The sequence below is a fragment of the Canis lupus genome, chromosome 32 (assembly GCF_011100685.1).
Source record: "Canis lupus familiaris isolate Mischka breed German Shepherd chromosome 32, alternate assembly UU_Cfam_GSD_1.0, whole genome shotgun sequence".
NCBI lineage: Eukaryota > Metazoa > Chordata > Mammalia > Carnivora > Canidae > Canis > Canis lupus.
The window spans coordinates 28,504,545-28,521,958 of NC_049253.1; the positions used below are offsets into that span (position 1 = coordinate 28,504,545).

General features: G+C 39.9%; 1 protein-coding gene and 1 pseudogene across 1 annotated transcript in view; one reads left to right on the forward strand and one right to left on the reverse strand.

Annotated features, from left to right (window-relative positions):
* Positions 1–4,400: 4,400 nt before the first annotated feature.
* The window catches only part of ABCG2 (ATP binding cassette subfamily G member 2), a gene marked incomplete at its 5' end in the record, with an annotated part of 40,057 nt that continues 27,043 nt past the window's right edge, over positions 4,401–17,414 (forward strand). The window contains 5 exon segments of the mRNA XM_038582180.1: positions 4,401–4,460; positions 5,141–5,255; positions 5,840–5,992; positions 8,718–8,875; positions 17,204–17,355. Of these exon segments, the coding sequence (XP_038438108.1) occupies positions 4,401–4,460; positions 5,141–5,255; positions 5,840–5,992; positions 8,718–8,875; positions 17,204–17,355 (638 nt within the window).
* On the reverse strand, positions 14,753–16,664 carry LOC100688500 (annotated as a pseudogene).

The following is a 17,414-nucleotide window of genomic DNA, read 5'->3' on the forward strand; positions in this document are numbered from 1 at the left end:
AAACCAAACTATGAGTTCTCATTAATGCCTAAATTTCTAATCTAATACCCCTATGGTTCTTCCCTCATTTTTATGTTTGTAAAACTTCTCAAAAAGTGAAAACCTTGGCTCTCATTATCCTTAATATATTACTAATGATTTGCTCACTTCTCTTGTTCTTTAATATAAGTGATTACCCTATCCTTCAGCTGTCACCCCTCTTCCTCTCATCTCCCTTCACAGCCTGTGTTCTCTTACAGCTTTCAAGTTTTTCCTACTTCTTCACATTTTTTTAATTGAAAACTTGTCTTTTCATTTTCCTGTGTCGTTTATAAAAATGCAGATTCATTCAACAAAATTTAAATGTCTGTTAATGTCTGCTTGACATTATGCAACACGCTAGTGATATAGATATGTCCTCTGTTCTCAGAAATCTTCTAGACTAATGGTGTATTGAGACAATAGAGCACTTCACTGTATTATTCTATCATGATAGAGGGATTAGAAGACACTATCAGAGCCTCTAAGCTTAAATTAGAGGGCCAGGGGCATGAGAGAGAAAATGGAGAGTGTGCTATAGGGGTGTGTGTGTGTGTGTGTGTGTGTGTGAGAGAGAGAGAGAGAGAGAGAGAGAGAGAGAGGAACAGGGTAGGGAGAGAAGGTGCTACAAGCCGTGGGAGTGGCATGGACTTCTCCCTAAGATGAGACCAGAGGATTAGCCATTGTGCACTAAAATGTAGTAGATATGACATGAATTCTTTACTGGTTTTCACTTAATGTATTCAGCATCGAGTGATCTACCCACCGTAGACCCTTATGTTGCATGCCATTGTAGGGTGGAGGATAACATGAGATGACATCATTCTTGTTGAACAAGGTTTTATAGTACAGTGAGGGAAACTTCCCTGAATGCAAATGCTTTAAGCAATAGATAAGGGTGAGGAATGAGTTTTGAGGGATGATAGTAGAGTTGAGGGCAGGGTGAGGAAATAAGGGAATTATAGACCATAAACCAGAAGAGCGGTCAACAGACTTGTGGTAAAGGACCTCATAATAAATATCCTCAGCTTTATGGGCCATACATCTGTGCTGCAACTACTCGGTTCTGTCATTGTAGCATGAAAGCAGCCCTGGACATAAACGAATGAGTGCGGCTCTGTTCAATAACACTGTATGAAAACAGAGAACAGGTGACCAGCTCTTATTTGCTGATCCTTGGAACTAGAATGTAAACTCCATGAGGTCTAGGACTTTGTTTTATTCTCAGTTATGTCCCATGTCCTAGAGACTGTCTTATTGTACATAGCAGTCAGTGGATAATTGTGCTGAATGAATGGAGGGAGAATAACCATTGCTCCCAACTGGAACTCTTTCTTGCACTTGTGATTGTACATTATTGTTTTCTGTAATGCTAGAGTTTAGTGCCAAAGTAAGTCCAACTTGGGGACCTGAAAAATTGTCCCTAGAGCATTCACTTTCAATTTTGGGTTAATCATTTAGGATTGGTTGGTCTTTATTGGAGTAGATCTTTTAAAAACCTGGAAAAGTTTTCTGACAATGAAGTCTTAGTGCATAACAAGCTTATTTCTAGTCATTTTAAAAGCAGATACTGGGTAGTTATTAATAAAGAAAGATGAGTCAAGAGCGACAGATAAATGTGTCTGGAAAGTTCAATCAACCAAGTGTGTCTTTTTACATTTGGCGGCCAGGTTACAGGGAGAGGGGGAGGGGAAGAGGTCACTGAAAGAATAAGAGATCTTTCTGTTCTACAGCTTGTTCCTGACTTACCAAATGCATTGTGTTTGTCCAGTGTTTGAGTGAGAGGCACCTCAGTTAATGAGCTGAATGAAAGTTACCTTTCACCTAACATCCACCAGCCGTTTTACAGTTGTGACAATTTAAGCACAATAGTCAGTAAATGCTGAGGTCCTCCTCTGTTGAAGCACTGAGGTACAATTGTGTCGTGAAGTTTATCACTCACAGTTGTATAATTATAGAATTGGCTTCTGTGAAATCATTACCTGGAAATGAAATAGGTTTCAGCTTTGGAATAGATAAACTATTTTTTTTCTGAGGAATAAATTTTGATTTATCAGTTCTAAGAGAGATGGGTTTAGACACCAAGGTTTGAAAGGGCTTTTTCAAGTCTTCCTTTTCATTGTGTTTGTATGCCTGAAGAGGCCCTACTCTTTTTTTTTTTTTTATAATATATTTTTAAAGGATTTTATCTATTTTCGAGGGGAAGGAAGGGCAGAGCCAGAGGGAGAAAGAGTCTTTTTTTTTTAATTTTAAAAACATTTTATTAGAGATTGTAATAGTGTTTTTTATGACTTCACCTGGCCTACTCCCTTACAGTAAAATACTGAAGGGCTTTATTTTATTTTATTTATTTATTTTTTTAAATAAATTAATTTTTTATTGGTGTTCAATTTACCAACATACAGAATAACACCCAGTGCTCATCCCGTCAAGTGCCCCCCTCAGTGCCCGTCACCCATTCACCCCTACCCCCCGCCCTCCTCCCCTTCCACCACCCCTAGTTCGTTTCCCAGAGCTAGGAGTCTTTACGTTCTGTCTCCCTTTCTGATATTTCCCACACATTTCTTCTCCCTTCCCTTATATTCCCTTTCACTATTATTTATATTCCCCAAATGAATGAGACCATATAATGTTTATCCTTCTCCGATTGACTTACTTCACTCAGCATAATACCCTCCAGGTCCATCCACGTCGAAGCAAATGGTGGGTATTTGTCGTTCCTAATGGCTGAGGAATATTCCATTGTATACATAAACCACATCTTCTTTATCCATTCATCTTTCGATGGACACCGAGGCTCCTTCCACAGTTTGGCTATTGTGGCCATTGCTGCTAGAAACATCGGGGTGCAGGTGTCCCGGTGTTTCACTGCATCTGTATCTTTGGGGTAAATCCTCAACAGTGCAATTGCTGGGTCGTAGGGCAGGTCTATTTTTAACTCTTTGAGGAACCTCCACACAGTTTTCCAGAGTGGCTGCCCCAGTTCACATTCCCACCAACAGTGTAAGAGGGTTCCCTTTGGGAGAAAGAGTCTTAAGCAAACTCTGCACTGAGCATGGAGCCCAGCACTGGACTCGATCCCACAACCCTGGGATCAGGGTCTGAGCTGAAACCAAGAGTCGGGCACCTAACTGACTGTACCATACAGGTGCCCCTGGAGAGGACCTACTTAATTCTTAATACTTAATACTTAATAACTTAATACTTAATTCTCCTTTTTCTAATTTTTTCTCCTTACCAGACTACTGGTTGCCTTATCTTCAGGATAAAATTCAAACTACTTGCTTTTTCTTGAGTCTCAACACAGTAAACCTTGCCTTAACTTTTTTCCACCTTATTTCTCTCTGAGTATTCACTCCCCTTACCCTTCTGTTTACACTTCTACTTTGTTTGGGACATGCTGTGTGGACTCCATGTCTATATATCCTTAAAGGTTGTCCCCCATAGAAAGTGGCATCTACCACTTCTATGCTGAGAGTTTTCTAGTCCACTTACTGATACTTTATAGGGAAGAAAATGATATATCTTGAGAGTACATGTTTTGCTTTTCTAATTCAGTAAAAATTTTGTGAGGGTTAAGAATTGGTGATGTTTAGTTTTGTACCTATGAGGTTCTTTATTCTTAGCCATTGAATTTCTCATTTAGGTATATTGTTTCTTAATCTGACAAGTTTTAAGTGGTGAGAATACTGCTGGTGATTCTAGAAACCCATTGATTTCTTAATTGTATAGAACTTGACTAGGTAGCAATGAGGTGACTTGAAGTAAAATTAGTTAAGGTCATCAAACATGAGTTAAGACTTGTTATGTTCTTTACACTGTGTTAAGAGGGGTAAGTATAACAGATATCTAACCAGAATATGTTACTTTAAGGAAACTTGAAATTTCTTGTGTCCTTTTTAATGGTTTAGAGAAGAAGTGACAGAAGTTTAGAGGGACCCAAGCCATTTTTCTTAAAGGTCTCTCTCTCTCTCTCTCTCTTTTTTTTTTTTTTAAGATTTACTTATTTATTCATTCATGAGAGACACAGACTAAGAGAGAGAGAGAAGAAGAGACATAGGCAGAGGGAGAAGCAGGCCCCTCTCCGGGAACCTGATGCGGGACTCGATCCCGGATCCCAGGATCACGACCTGAGCCAGGCAGGCGCTTAACTGCTGAGCCACCCAGGCATCCCTCTTATAGGTCTTGACTAGTGATTCATGTCCGTTGTATGCTGGGCTTATGTTAATTGACAGTTCAGTGTCTTTTTCCGTTGAACATTGGTTTGTGTTTGTTTTCTGTCTATAGTTGAATCACTTTCGCTCAGTATATTAAATGCAGACCCTAAATTAATAGAACTGATTTTAAGCAGGCCAATAAATTGATATGTTCTGTGTTTACAGTGGTGTCATGAGACCTGGCCTCAATGCCATTCTGGGACCCACAGGTGGAGGCAAATCTTCGTGAGTATAATAGTATAAGTAAGCTTTTCCTTGTAGTTTAATGTGCAGGTATTTGTCGAACATTTGCTGCGTGTCTAGTCTGGTTCTAGGCACTGTGGATGACATGTAGTTGTGCTAGCTTGTGCTTGTCCCAAGGACTGGGAAATCTTATTTGGTCAGCTTCCTAACAGGACATGATTGGCATATAACTATCAGCTATGATTTAAGCTAATGGGGAGGGAAAGGAGAGAGAAAAAAGTTGAAAATGGGGAGATGGAGCTTGCGTCTTAGACAAAGGAGCACATTGTCTGACCTGAGATGTCCAAGGTCACATGACCTGGTAGGCTGTTTGGGAAGTCTGTGCTGGATCAGCCATCGGTGACTTGGTTTCATATTTTTGAGTTTTATTGTAGTATATACTAAAAAAGGGAAGGTGAGAATTTAAAAATATATGTAATTTTATGATGAATCACTAAATTCTATACCTGAAACCAATTTTACCGTATATATTAACTAACTAGGATTTAAATAAAAATTGAAGTCAAGGGAGTACCTGAAGAAAACACCCATATACATAATTTTAGGTAATCCATGGAATTTCTTCCCCAGGTAATTTTCTAACTTGAGCAGAATTTGGATTTAGAGTAGCTGAGAGCTATAGCCTGTGTTGGAGAAACAACAATGTATATGTCCTCTCATAGGTTGTTAGATGTCTTAGCTGCAAGGAAAGATCCGCATGGATTATCGGGAGATGTTTTGATAAATGGAGCACCTCGACCTGCCAATTTCAAATGTAATTCAGGTTATGTGGTACAAGTAAGTCTTTGTGGATTTGTATTTTAGCTTTCTTCTATTTCTATATGAGCAAATGCCTCGGCTGATCATTCAGTATACTTCCAACTGATTATATGACATATCCATAGAAGAAATTTCTTTGCACCAGCTTTCATAATCACCCGTAAGATTTGGAGTGGTGTGAAATGAAGTGGCAGGGACAATCTGGAATATAACTGCTATCAGGGCAATGATATCTATTCTAGTTATCATTTCCACAAGATACTACTATTTTCCTTTTATGCCCTCCTTCACCTCTTTCCTTCTAGCTTGGAAAGAGGTTTTGGTAAATCCTATATAATGCAGTCTGGACATGTCTGTTAGTAGTAATCATAATTACTTGTGTTGATTTGGGTGTACAGATAAGGAAGGAAAATTATGCCATCAGGCTTTTCCAGTTGTCTGTATATGCAGTTGTTGTCATGTGTCCAATTACAAGTTCATCATTAGCTAGAACTTTATGTTGAATATATTATTCTTGTGGATTAAGTTACAAGTTACCCCTTAAGGGTGATGGTATTAGAAAAGACCTAATATGTCTTGTTGAAATGCCATTTTGCTTTAAGGATGATGTCGTGATGGGAACTCTGACAGTGAGAGAAAATTTACAATTCTCAGCAGCTCTTCGGCTTCCAACAACTATGACGAGTCATGAAAAAAATGAGCGAATTAACAAGGTCATTCAGCAATTAGGTCTGGATAAAGTGGCAGATTCCAAGGTAATGTGGAAAAACCAGACAGGATCATAGCCAGCAAATAAGATCTCACCTGTGTGGATAGTGTAACTCTTCTTCAGAAATTTTCTATAATATGTGTGGTCAAAAGGCCACCTGGGTGGCTCTGTGGTTGAGCGTCTGCCTTTGGCTCAGGTTATGGTCCCAGGGTCCTGGGAGCAAGTCCCTCATGGTGCTCCCCGCAGGGAGCCAGCTTCTCCCTTTCCCTATGTCTCTGTTCTCTCTCTCTCTGTGTGTCTCTCATGAATAAATAAATAAAATCATATATATATATATATATATATATATATATATATATATATATATAGTCAAAAGTGGTTGCTTTCTGTAATGATGAGAAACATGACTAGTTACATAATATGAACATCAAAATTAACCAGATTAAAAAAAATCTAAAACTGTTTGAATCCTGGAACTGAAGTGTGGCAGTGTGATCTAGTATATAGAAGTGTCTTTGCAAAGAACATGAGGCCCCTTCCATGTGCTTATACCTCTTGATCTCTCCTACACTGTTTGTCATGTCTCATCCACTATCTTTACACTAACTTCCTTCCTGTTTTCTTTCCCCTTTTAGCTGCTTCTTCCTCCAGGAGACTTTGTTCCATTGCTTTTGAGGTATATTTCTGGAATTCTTAAATGACAAAATTCCAAGGGTTCTGGTCTGGCTCTGTGCTTCACTTTGCTATAATTTGGCTTTCAAAATTATATTTAGTCAAAGTAGGGTTTATTTCTAATTTATGTAGGATCCAAGGTTGCTTTCCTATAGACTTTCTTTTGGCGCTTTTGCCTCTTACTCCTCCCTCCCTCTCTTCCTATCTTCCTTTCTTCTGCTTACAGTAGTTACTTACAGATTGTGTGTTATGTGCTGGGCTCTAAGGTTTTACAGGTAACAGTTGTAGGCAAGAGAGACAAAAATAACTCCTTTTGTGATTGTGCAGAGTCAGGAGGAAGAAATGAGATGAACAAGGGAATTTTACAATTGATGCCTAAGGATGAAAGATTTCCTGGGAAGACATTTGCAGCTTTGGGTGAAGATGAGCTTTTTAAGATTATAGTGGCTATAGTTTACCATTCTTTTATTTTTAGATTTTATTTTTAAGTAATCTCTTCACCCAGGGTGGGGCTTGGACTTAAAACCCTGAGATCAATAGTTGCATGTCTAGCAGCTGAGTCTGTGGTGGTGATGGTTTAATTGCCCTGGATTTATATCCCTTATTTAGAGTAATGAAGAATGGGGGTATTTTGCTGGTTGTTGCTTCATGTCCTACTGTCTGACATTTTAGAAAAATGTAAAATGTATTTTTTTTGTATTTCATTTGGAAGCATAACTCTGAGATGCCACCATTTACCACTTATTTTTGATTTATGAGTTTGTAAGTTTGAGTTTCCTTTGCCTTGGCCCTGTTTCTTTGATTTTGTATGTTTTTGGTAAGGTGCCTTCCAATCTTTGCCTTTAGGTAAAAGTTCTTTATTAATAGGCAGTCATTACCTTAATTTCCTTGAATGTAATACCAGGGAAAATGAGCTGAAGGTAGTTGTTGACCTCTTAGAATTTATTTACCTAATTGATTGAAAATACATTTAAAATTTTTAACTTTTTATGAAATTTTAAATATAACAAATGTAGAGAGAATAGTCTAATTACTATTGTAATCATATGGTTGGAGTATAATTAATATAATAGTATGATTACTAGTAACATTCACCTAGATCTCCCAGTTGTTAACATCTTGTCCCATACTTGCTTCAGCTTTTTTTCTGAAGTAGTTTAAAGACAGTTGTAAATACCATATTTTACTCCTGAATACTGATTATGTGTCTTAAGAAAAAAAGACATTTGCCTACCCAAGTACCAAAATATTAACCAACAAAATTAACAGTATCTTAATATCAGCAATGTTAAGCCATATTCATTCCTGTTTCTCCAGTTGTCTCCAAAATGTCTGCTATAGCTCAGTTGTTATGGGATCCAATAAAGGGCACGAATAGCACTCGGGATTATTATCTCTTTGGAGATTCTTAATATAGAAATTATTTCCTACCTCCTGCCTCTCCCAAAACCTCGCTCCCCCCCGCACCTCCTTGCCCACCACACACCATGACATCGACTAGTTGAAAAGACTGAGCCAGTTGCCCTGTAGAACATTCTGCCTTCTGGATTTGTCTGAACAAGTCAGGAATTCTGTAATGAGTTGGGATATAGGCAGGGTCAATTTGGGAACTTTATGGTGATTTAAGAGGTGCTCATGTGATACAAAGTGAACTTTCCTCTCTGCCAAGCCACACAGAGGACTTTTGGAGGGATGGGGAGGGAGGGTGTAAGAGGACTAATGAATTATAGATGCTTTCACCTCTTCCTCTCCCACCTTTATCTTCCTTTTGCTTTGTGATTTCTCTATGCCAGGACCATATGTTTTAGTGTTCTAATTGAACTCTCTTAAAACTAAATGTTTGACTTGATGGGGAACATGAAGTATACTGTTAAGCATGGCATTTGTATCAGGCTTAGCTACTTACCTGACTTGAGCCTCAATTTCCCCATCTTATTAAAGAGAAATCTACCTCTTCTCCCATATTTTCATTTATTTGCTATTCAGAATAAGTGGGGTTAATGAGATAAAGTGCCTCTTACAGGGTTGACACATCGTAGGACCTCAACAAATGGTAGTGGCTGTGGTTGTAATTGTTAATAATGATATTTGTGTTTTAGGTTGGAACTCAGTTTATACGCGGCGTGTCTGGAGGAGAAAGAAAAAGAACTAGTATTGGAATGGAACTTATTACTGATCCAGCCATCTTATTTCTGGATGAGCCCACAACTGGCTTAGACTCCAGCACAGCAAATGCTGTCCTTTTGCTCCTGAAGAGGTAAATGCTATGTATCTGATCACCTGCTATATGCCAGGTATTATTCCCAGTGCAGGGAGTTCAAGAGTGAGCACAAAAGACAAAAATTTCTCCCTTGTTTGTTGGAGGGAAACAGTCAACAAATATAAGTTTCAAGAAAAATGAAGCAGGGTAAGAGTGTAGCGAAAGATGGCTATGGTGGGGTTGGGGTGCTGTATTACATACCGGGATGGTCAGGGAAGGCCTCATTGATGTGACTTGTGAGCTGAGAGCAAGTGAGTGAGACCTGAATATCTGGGAGAAGAGTGTCCTAGTTGGAGGGAAGAGCCAGTGAGTCCTGAGCAGAGCATGCCTGATACGTTTAGAACATCAAAAAGGCCAGAAGGACTGGACCCCAGTGAACTAAGGGGAATGGAGATTGCTTATTGATTAGTTTGCTGGGAAGCTAAGTTCTTGGGACGCTATAAGTCTAAGAGTGTCAGCAGAATTATTATTTCTTTTTCTTAAAGCTTTTGTTTATTTATTCATGAGAGACACAGAGAGAAAGCCAGAGACATAGGCAGAGGGAAAAGCAGGCTCCTTGCAGGGAGCCTGATGTGGGACTTGATTCCAAGACCCTAGGATCATGACCTGAGCCAAAGGCAGATGCTCAACCACTGAGCTACCCAGGTGCCCCAGGATTATTATTTCTGACGTCTCTCTCCTTAGCTTATAGGTAGCTGTCTTCAGTCTGTGTCTTCACTTCATTTTCCGTCTGTGCATCTGTGTCCTCATCTCCTCCTCTTATAAGGATCCTGGTCCTTATTAGATTAAGTCCCACTCATAGGCCTTATTTAACCATAATTACTTCTTTAAAGACACTATCTCCAAATACAGGTATATTCTGAGGTACTAGGGGTTAGGACTTCAATGTGAATTTGGAAGGGGAGGGACATAATTCAGTCCATAACAATTAGAATAGAACATGAGATGGAATTGAGTGGGTGAGAGATTATTCAGGCTTTGTAGGCCACTGTAAGAACTATGGCTTTTATTGTCTCTAGGTGACACGGGAATTTTTAGAGAGTTTTAAAACAGAGGAGTGGCAGCTATGTAGAGAAAAGACTATGTAATTGGGCAAGGTGAGTACAAGGAAACCAGTCAGTAGGCTGTTTGTATTAGCTCAGTTGAGATATGATGCTTGAAGGGCCCCTGGGTGGCTCAGTGGTTGAGCATCTGCCTTCGGCTCAGATCGTGATCCCGGGGTCCTGGGATCGAGTCCCACATCGGGCTCCCAACAGGGAGCCTGCCTCTCCCTCTGCCTGTGTCTCTGCCTCTTTCTCTGTGTCTCATGAATAAATAAATAAAATCTTAAAAAAAAAAAAAAAAAGATGATGCTTGCTTTGCATAGGATGGTAGTGGTGAGGTGGTGAGAAGTCACGGATTCTGGATCTGTTTTGAAGATAAAACCTACAGGATTAGTTCATGAATTGCATGTGGGGTGTGGTTATTGAGAAAACAACTTTCTAAAATTTAGGGCCTGAGAGATGGAAGAATGGAGAAAAGAGTTGCATTTACTTTTATTCTTCCAGTGGGAGGAATATGTTTATAAGAGAAATTTCAGAAGATAAATTTTGGACATCTAAAAAAAATTAGAAAAAAATGTCAAACCTATCAAAGAGAAATAAGATCAGTACAAAGAAATCTCCTGTCCTTTTATCTAGATTCTTACCATTTATCTGCATTTGCAGATAATTTATCTCCATCCCTCCACCCCATATAATCTTTTTCTGACATCATGTACCTTCACCCGCTAAGTACTCTGGAGTAACTCCTAGAAACAAGGACACTCCTTCTACATTACCACACCTCCCAGCTGGGAAGTCTACATTGCTGCCATCACCACCATCCAAAACATGGGCTCCAGTTAGACTTCACTACCAGTTGTCCCAGAAATGTCTCTTTCTCCTTTCTGACTCAGGATTTTCTTGAGAAATGCTTATTTTAAATCTTTTTGAATCCTGAACAGTTTCTCAGTCTTTCCTGGCTCTGATGCCCTTGTCTGTCTTCAAGAGTACATTTTGTAGAGTGGCCCTCAACCTGGTGCATCCCGTGTTTCCTCATGACCAGACACAGGCCATGAATTCTTGGCAGGGGTACCGCAGAAGTGATGCTGTGTTTTGCGTAAATCAGGGACTATGTGATTTTGACTTTTACCACCTTGCGTGATGTTCATGATCATCACCTGGTCATGTTGGTATCTGCTGGGTTTACCTGCTGTGAAGTAACTGTTTTTCCTTTTGTAATTGAGTAGTATTTTGTCAGGGGATATAATCAGATATTATATCCATATCCCGTTCCTCATTAAATCTCCACCTACCAGTGTTGTTGTTGTTTCTTTTAAAGATTTTATTTAAAAAAAAAAAAAAGATTTTATTTATTTGTGAGAGTCACACAGAGAGAGGCAGAGACAGAGGCAGAGACATAGGCAGAAGGAGAAGCAGGCTTTCCATGGGAAGCCTGACATGGGACTTGATCCCAGTACCCCGGGATCATGACCCGTCCAAAGGCAGATGCTCAACCACTGAGCCACCCAGGTGCCCCTCCACCTACTAGTTTTAGAATATACTAGCAACTTCTACCTCTATCAATTACCAGTATGATGGTTGTCAAGTGATGTTCTATTTCCACCATTCTTTGTATTACACCTGCCAAGACCATTGACACCTCTTCTGGCTATTGATGAAGGGACAGAGGAGCCCAAAATGCTATATATTAGTTAGCATTCTACTGTAAAGAACTTTTCCTCCTTCTCTTTCATTTATGTTTTCTCATTTCTTATTTTAGTCAATGGAATATAGTCTGTTATTCTTGCTTAGTTTTATGATTAAATTAATGTTGATTTGGCCATTGGAAGCCCCTTCAGTCTGGCTTTTGTGTCCTTTTGACATGTCCCCTAATCATTCTTCAAGCATTTCTTTACTCTATGGTCAACAAGATGTTCTAGGCTCATCTTTTACTTTTCCTGTGTCAGATGTTTCTCTAAGGAGCCCTGGTACCTTCTGACATAGTCAGAATTTAGAAACCAAGACCTGATTACTTAGTGTGCTTGCTGCTACTGCAGTTCCATTGCTTCCAGACCAACTTAGTGGACATATCTCGGAAATACCTGTGTACATGTGGTGCATTATGTATGTGAATATATAACAGAAGTATGTTTTTATATTTTTTTATTAAAGATTTTATTTTTAAGTAATTTCTACACCCAGTGTGGGGTTCAAACTCACAATCCTGAGATCAAGAATCACATACTCCAATGACTGAGCAAGCCAGGTGCCCTTATTTCTATATTTTATTTGGAAAATATATGGAATCTTAATTTATTATGTGTATATATAGCTTGAATGGAATGATACATGCAAACATTCACCTGTAACTATTATTCTGTTAGCATGTGTATATTAAAAAACCCATGAGTGCATAGTATTTCCAATCTGGTCTAATCCAGTCTTTTTTTTTTTTTTTTTTAAAGTTTGTATTTATTGATTCATGAGAGACACAGAGAAAGAGGCAGAGACACAGACAGAGGGAGAAGCAGGCTCCATGCAGGGAGCCCGCTGTGGGACTCGATCCCAGGACCCGGGGGTCATGACCTGAGTTGAAGGCAGATGCTCAACCTCTGAGCCACCCAGGCATCCCTAATCCAGTCTTGAATGTCCTTTTTAGTCTTTGCCCTGTGTTTGTAAATGATTTTTTAGACAGGCAAAAACTTAGCTGTCATTATTTCAATATATTTACTACCTAGATTGTTAATATAATTAATTTCCTGGTCATCCTGGCCATTCCTTCTGCCCCCACCTCCTCTGGGACTGCTCCTTACCACCCCAATTTCTTAAAAGCTGCCACATACACATCTTCATATAAATGATATCCATCCTCTCCTTATCATTACTTTACTTGCTCAGATGCTTATGCTCTCATAAGCAAGTCTCTATGCTGGGATAAGGAGAAAAGGGAAGATTTTAGACATCCTAAGTTTGAGATGGCAGTTACACATATAAGTGTATATGCCAAGTAATGGGTCTAGGGTTCAGGTTCAGTTAGACAATGCATGATATTTTTGTTATCTCTAAGTGTGTTTACAGTGTTCGTTAGAGAACAGCAAATTGATGTGGAATACTGGGTTATGTTAGTGTTTCGTTCTGTTTGTACTAGTTAACACACGAGCATCTTTCCTTGTGCTGGAGGGCTCTCACCTAGAATTTCGCACACTCCGCTGTGCACACTAATCACTGGGGTCTTGTTAAAATCAGATTTTATTTCTACAGCTCTGGGATAGAGTCCAAGAATCTACATGTCTCGTAGGAGATAGTGATACTGATGCCATTGGTCCTCAGGCCACTAGGCTGTCACACTAAAGCACTTTCTTGCTTCCTCGAGTCCTTCACCAGCTTTCTTGCCTTCTGACTAAAGCTACAGCTTCTGGGTGAAAGGATTCATCATGGACTTGTATTTTGTTGTGGTGTCTTTTCCTAGCTTCTTGCCCTCCCTCAGCCCTGATCATCCCCACACATACACCAGGGCTCTGCACTGACACAGAACTTTGTTTGCAACTTTGTTTGCCACGTTCCTTCAGCTTGACTACATTTTCTCTTCTGGGCTTATTATGTTTGGCTCCTTTGATTCACTACTTATATATCTTCAGACTGGCTTATAGTCCTCTATTTTGCTTCTCAGTGTCTCTTATTCCACACTGTACTGCAATGGTTAACCTAGTGGCCTGATCCTCTTTGAGGCAGAGCAAGCTTGTACACACTGCTAGCAGGTAGTAGGTGCTTAGAAAATACTTAAATTGGGACACCTGGGTGGCTCAGCGGTTAAAACGTCTGCCTTCGGTTCAGGGCATGATCCTAGAGTCCCAGGATCAAGTCCCACATCGGGCTCCCTGCATGGAACCTGCTTCTCCCTCTGCCTGTGTCTCTGCCTCTCTCTCTGTGTCTCTCATGAATAAATAAACAAAATCTTTAAAAAAAAAAAAAGAAAATACTTAAATTGACATGATACCTCTCACAAAATATTTTCAATAATGACAGGTTTTCAACAGTGATTTTGGCCTTTGTTCTTCTAGTAGTAACTCCTGTGTAAAGGTAGTTTATCAGTGTTTTGGCCATGGAATCAGACCAGCCAGGGACCAGCCTTGCTCCTTATTAACTGTGACGCTTAGGACCAGTTGCTCAATCCTCTAACTCTGTTTGTTTGTTTGTTTTTAAAGATTTTCTTTATTTGAGAGAGAGTGGGAGGGGGGGAGCAAGCTGGGGTGGGGAGGAACAGAGGGAGAGGGACAAGCAGACTCTGCACTGAGTGTGAACCCTACTCCAGGCTAGATCTCTCCACTCTAAGATCATGACCTGAGCCGAAACCAAGAGACAGATGCTTAAGCGACTGAGCCACCCAGGTGCCCCCTTCTAAGTCTTATCTGTAACATAAAGGTAATAATAGTATTGGTACTGGGCAGCCCCGGTGGCACAGCGGTTTAGTGCCGCCTGGCAGCCCGGAGTGTGATCCTGGAGACCCGGGATCGAGTCCCATGTCGGGCTCCCTGCGTGGAGCCTGCTTCTCCCTTTGCCTGTGTCTCTGCCTCCTTCTCTCTGTGTCTCATGAATAAATAAATAAAATCTTAAAAAAAAAATTAAAAAAATAGCATTGGTACTACCTCTTTTTTTTTGTTTAAGTGTTTTTATTTGAAACAAATAGTTGCACCGAGCAAGAGCTTACTTTCCCCACTCCAAGTTGTTATTATTATTATTATTATTATTATTATTATTTTTCCCCAGTCCAAATTAAAACAGAGGGTAATAGGGGCAAATGTCTTTTGGCAGGATAGGTCCAGTATGTGAACATCCTTCTACTCACTGTGGCTGGGGCAACTTTATTCATCAGCAGTCATTCTTACACAAAATATTAATCCCAAAGTACTAATGTCACAGAAGAGGAAGTGGTCTTAATTTCATGTGTGGGGCTGTATGTTCTATAAATGCCAAAAGGTAGGAGAAGCACAAACACAGCCCACTCTTAAAAAAAAACTAAATAGTTCAAAGAATTTTCCATCCCCCCCTTACTCCCATAATAAAAAGTAGTGCTGACACCCAGATTTGTTTTTTATCCTGGCCACTTACAAAGTATTCCCCCATCTGACTTGCATCATTAGGGTTATGGATAAAAGTTCATTCACTTTGAAGAGAGGTGCATCTACTCCTTCCTCCTCTTCTTGCCTTCATGCTCATGTTCCTTGGGGTGGCTGCTATCTGAGGGTCTTTTAGAGCCATGGTGTTTTTTGGCCTCTTTCAAAAACTTGTCCAAACCAAAAGGATATTCCTTTAAACTGAACTGGTCCTTCTCGGCCTCTTTGCTTAACTGTCTGAACCAGAAAATTCCTTATCGGGAACAAATCTATTGGTCTTTATTCTGGCTTCTAGGTCATCACCATACATGTCCTTGTCCAGATTTTTACTGGGCCTGTAAATATTCTGGGCCATATCTTTACCACCTCTCCAGGCTTGATCATAAATGTTGTAAATTTCATCTTCTCCACCTGCAAACCACTGTCCATACCCTTGGACTGATTGAAGAGCCTTTGGTCATCTTGAACTTCATTGGACATCCTTGGATTGGGCACACCAAGAGCAGTGACTTCACTGATAACCTCGATTTTCATTTCTCTGTAGTTTTGACCTCTTATCAGGAGCTGTCCTGGAAAGAGTCCGGTTGTGCTGTCTCTTTGCCTGTCATGCCGGATTTCATCCCTCTCACGTGTCTCCCCATCCTCTTTTTCCACATGGGTTTTAATCCCAGCTCTTCTTCTCTCTCTCTAGCTTTCTGGGCCATTTCTCTAAGTTTCTCTTCATGTTTCTCCTTTTCTTTTTGTGCCATCTTTCTCTCTACTTGAGCACGCATTTCTATAGCCTCATGAGATTTCCAATCAGCAATATAGAAGCCAACTTAGCAAAGTTCTCATTGATGTGAACTGTTTGGTGGCCTTTCCAGACGTTTGTCTAATGGAATTGTATACCCCTTTGCATTTTTCCAGTTTGAAATACAAGGAGGAATCTTCCACTCTTGTTGCTCCTACATAGTCATCTTTCGGCTAGGAGAATGCATGACAGGTGCAGGAGGAGAAGGTGGTCCTTGGGGAATTCTCTTATTAATCTTGAACCTTGGAGGCTCCATTGGATCTTTCTTCATTTCCACCATCCGAATAACTGTTTAGCTCCAGAGTTGAAAGCCACTCCTTGCTGAGATGCTGTGTATTGAATACACTGAGCAGGAGCCAGTTTATCAGCAGCTCGAACTGACATGGCTGCAGCACCTTCTTTAATACAGATTTTTCTATGGCTACTCTTGTCTTTTCTGTTATCTCTTTAATGGCTTCTTCATGAGGTCTTTGCAGATCTGGATCATCTGCATTCATGACTTGGAAACCAGGTCATGAATAAGTGACCTTGTCTTTTGACTGTCCTTGCCGAGCTATTGCATCATATTTAATTTTTCCTTCAGCATCTACCGGAATGGCCAGTGCATTTGACATTTTTTTTCTTCCGTCCCATATCCATTGGATACTAGGCCACATGAATCTCTGGAAAAGCACCTCCATTTCCCAAATCCTCTAATAATCGAGGTTTCCAGCTTTTCCTGTACCCATATGGGGGAGGTTCTCTTCGGGATGAGACCAGTGAGGTCTGTCTTGATCTCTGGGATCTTGCTTTTTCTTCAGCCTCAAGCTGGTCCTGAGGTAGCTGAGTAGGTGCAGGTAAAAAGCTGGCGAGTGCCATCTTCTTCCCTGGTACTACGTCTTAACAGTATTGTAAGAATTGAGATAAGGTTATCTATTAAATATGTAGCAAAGACATAGTAAGTACTCAGTAATACTAATTGTATCAGGGCAAAAGAATGAAAACAAATTCCTAAAGAGCCAGGAGATTTAAATGATCAGTGAGAATAGGGCATACAACTATCATTTTAATATTTAGTACATGATATGTTTTCAAGCACGACTGTACTTACAGATTATTTGGGTGTTTGTTAGAAATATGGATTTACTAGGCCCAGTAGGTCTGAGAAAACTGTCCATGGATCTGCATTTTTCATTAATACTCTGGTTGATGTAGACTGCCCATGGAACATACTTTAGAAACCCTAGTGTTTTATGAGAGGACTGAATTTAGGTCCCCTAACTATCAAACAATATGAAATGAGAAGTTAGTAAGAAGAAATCAAATTGAACTAAGAACAGATGATCTGAAGGCAGGAATAAAGTTGCCATGATGTTTAAGTTTCAGATGTTTAATGACTTATTTTTCTCTTTTAACTTAGGATGTCTGAACAGGGACGAACAATCATCTTCTCCATTCATCAGCCTCGTTATTCTATCTTCAAGTTGTTTGATAGCCTCACCTTGTTGGCTGCAGGAAAACTGATGTTCCATGGGCCTGCCCAGGAGGCCTTGGGGTTCTTTGCGTCAGTGGGTATGCTAGACTTTTTCATGCAGTAAGATCCTTTATTAACAATCCTGAAAGAGAGTAAA